Here is a 2221-nt window from a genome sequence, read left to right on the forward strand (position 1 = left end):
GCGGGGCTTGGGGGGACCGGGGACCCGGCCCCTGCCCCCCCGCCGGGGGGAAAGAGCGAGCCCCTTTCTCAAAAAAAAAAAAAAAAAAAGAAATTTGCCATTGTTATATATTTATAATATATATATATAACACACATATATATAACATTTTTATAACATAACATATATATGTTATATATTTCCTTTAATGTCTTTATAAATCCTTTATGTACTAAACTTTGATGGAGTCTTTCATATTAGCAGAAAGAAAATCTGAATCTTTCTTGCCACTCTTTCCACAAATAATTTTGGTAGTTTTTTTGAGACAGAGTCTCACTCTGTCACCCAGGCTGGAGTGCAGTGGCTCCATCTCAGCTCACTGCAACCTCCTTCTCCTGGGTTCAAGCGATTCTTGTGCCTTAGTCTCTTGAGTTGCTAAAATTACAGGCACGTACCATCACGTCCAGCTAAAGTTTTTTTTTTTTTTTTTTTGAGATGGCGTCTCACTCTGTCACCCAGACTGGAGTGCAGTGGCACAGCCTCGGCTCACTGCAACCTCTGCCTGCCTGGTTCAAGCAATTCTCCTGCCTCAGCCTCCCGAGTAGCTGGGACAACAGGTGCGCGCCACCAAGCCCGGCTAATTTTTTTGTATTTTTAGTAGAGACAGGGTCTTACCATGCTGACCAGGCTTGAACTCTTGACCTCGTGATCTGCCTGCCTTGGCCTCCCAAAGTGCTGGGATTACAGGAGTGAGTTACTGCACCCAGCCACTCCCACAAATATTTTATTGTACAGAATTTACTATGCAAGGATTAGAAAGAGGGTGTGTGTGTGTGTCTTTGTGTGTCTTTTAGGGTCTTTTATACCTCACTGAGAATAAACATCTGACATTTCCCTGTAACATTCTTTAAGTAACTTCTTTTTTAACCTTTTCTCTACCCTATCATCTTGTAGTTTAAGTAATTTCTTATGAATCTTTCTTAAGGAAAAAAAATCCCCTGAATTATAAAGTCTCTTATTTTCTCATAGATGTACTTGAAGGATATAATGGAACAATATTTGCATATGGACAGACATCCTCTGGGAAGACACACACAATGGAGGTAACATTTTATAATCTGTGCTTAGATGTAATTTGCAATACATACAGCATTCATTCATTATTTGTGATACTATTTCACCATGCATAGACATTTTAATTTACTCTTTATTGCCTTTTCTCATACTAATAATATGCATGTAACATCATTGTTGGAATCTAATCAGTTCCTGAATTTAAATAGTAAGGGATACCTGTATTTGAGATTATATTTGAGATTGTTTTATCAGTTAGCATATCCATAAAATAATGAACATTTTAGACAAGAATTTTCTATCACCCTGTTGTATGGGAAATTTTGAATGCTTATATGTTGTTGATTCTATTTAGTGTAAATAACGTTTTCCTGTTCTCCTTGGCTCCTCCTTCCTCAAAATACCTCTTACTCGTCTCTGATAAGAATGTTGCCATAATTATCAGTGCTGCTGTTAATAATAGATGTGGACCCACTATAGCTTTGCTTCTAGAAAACAGCCTGTGATTTTCTGCCACTGCTAAAGAGCATCTGTTTTTATCATTTATTTGACTGTACTATATTAAGTAAATGACTGCTGCTTTTAATGTGATTGATATTATTGATTTTCATATCATAGAGAACAAGGATATCCTAGTATTTGCATGAATTTGCCTTGAAGCAGGAGGAGCAATGTAGAATTATATGGAAAGAAACTAAAATCTTTTTGATTATGTTCATTTTACAATGAACATTTTACAAGCATGGATAATCTAAATCTAGTGATTAAATGAAGTGTTAAGATCTGTTGGTAACCCATGTGGTTGATGTACAGTACTATGTATATGTGTAATAGTTGAATTGGATTTTTTAGGTATTTACAGAGCCGTTTCCACAAAATACAGTTCCCATCCTTTCTTGACTGTAAGTTGTAGATTGAAACTCTTTGTTTTTACTTCATGTTTTATAATTTGTCTAAGAAGTCTAGTTTTGTTTTTTGTTTAGGGTAAACTTCATGATCCAGAAGGCATGGGAATTATTCCAAGAATAGTGCAAGATATTTTTAATTATATTTACTCCATGGATGAAAATTTGGAATTTCATATTAAGGTAAATTCCTTGAGGAATGTTTGTATTTTATTTTACAGCAAGAATACTGTTCTTGTTTTTTTTTTTTTTTTTTTTTTTTT

The 2221-nt window shown here is 35.3% G+C and overlaps 1 protein-coding gene across 1 annotated transcript in view; it reads left to right on the forward strand.

The window, feature by feature from the left end:
- KIF5B (kinesin family member 5B) overlaps nucleotides 1–2221 on the forward strand; it is a 51893-nt gene that overhangs the window by 16040 nt on the left and 33632 nt on the right. The window contains 2 exon segments of the mRNA XM_017853104.1: nucleotides 1009–1082; nucleotides 2037–2141. Of these exon segments, the coding sequence (XP_017708593.1) occupies nucleotides 1009–1082; nucleotides 2037–2141 (179 nt within the window).

The sequence above is a fragment of the Rhinopithecus bieti genome, unplaced genomic scaffold, assembly GCF_001698545.2.
Source record: "Rhinopithecus bieti isolate Rb0 unplaced genomic scaffold, ASM169854v2 scaffold_35595, whole genome shotgun sequence".
NCBI lineage: Eukaryota > Metazoa > Chordata > Mammalia > Primates > Cercopithecidae > Rhinopithecus > Rhinopithecus bieti.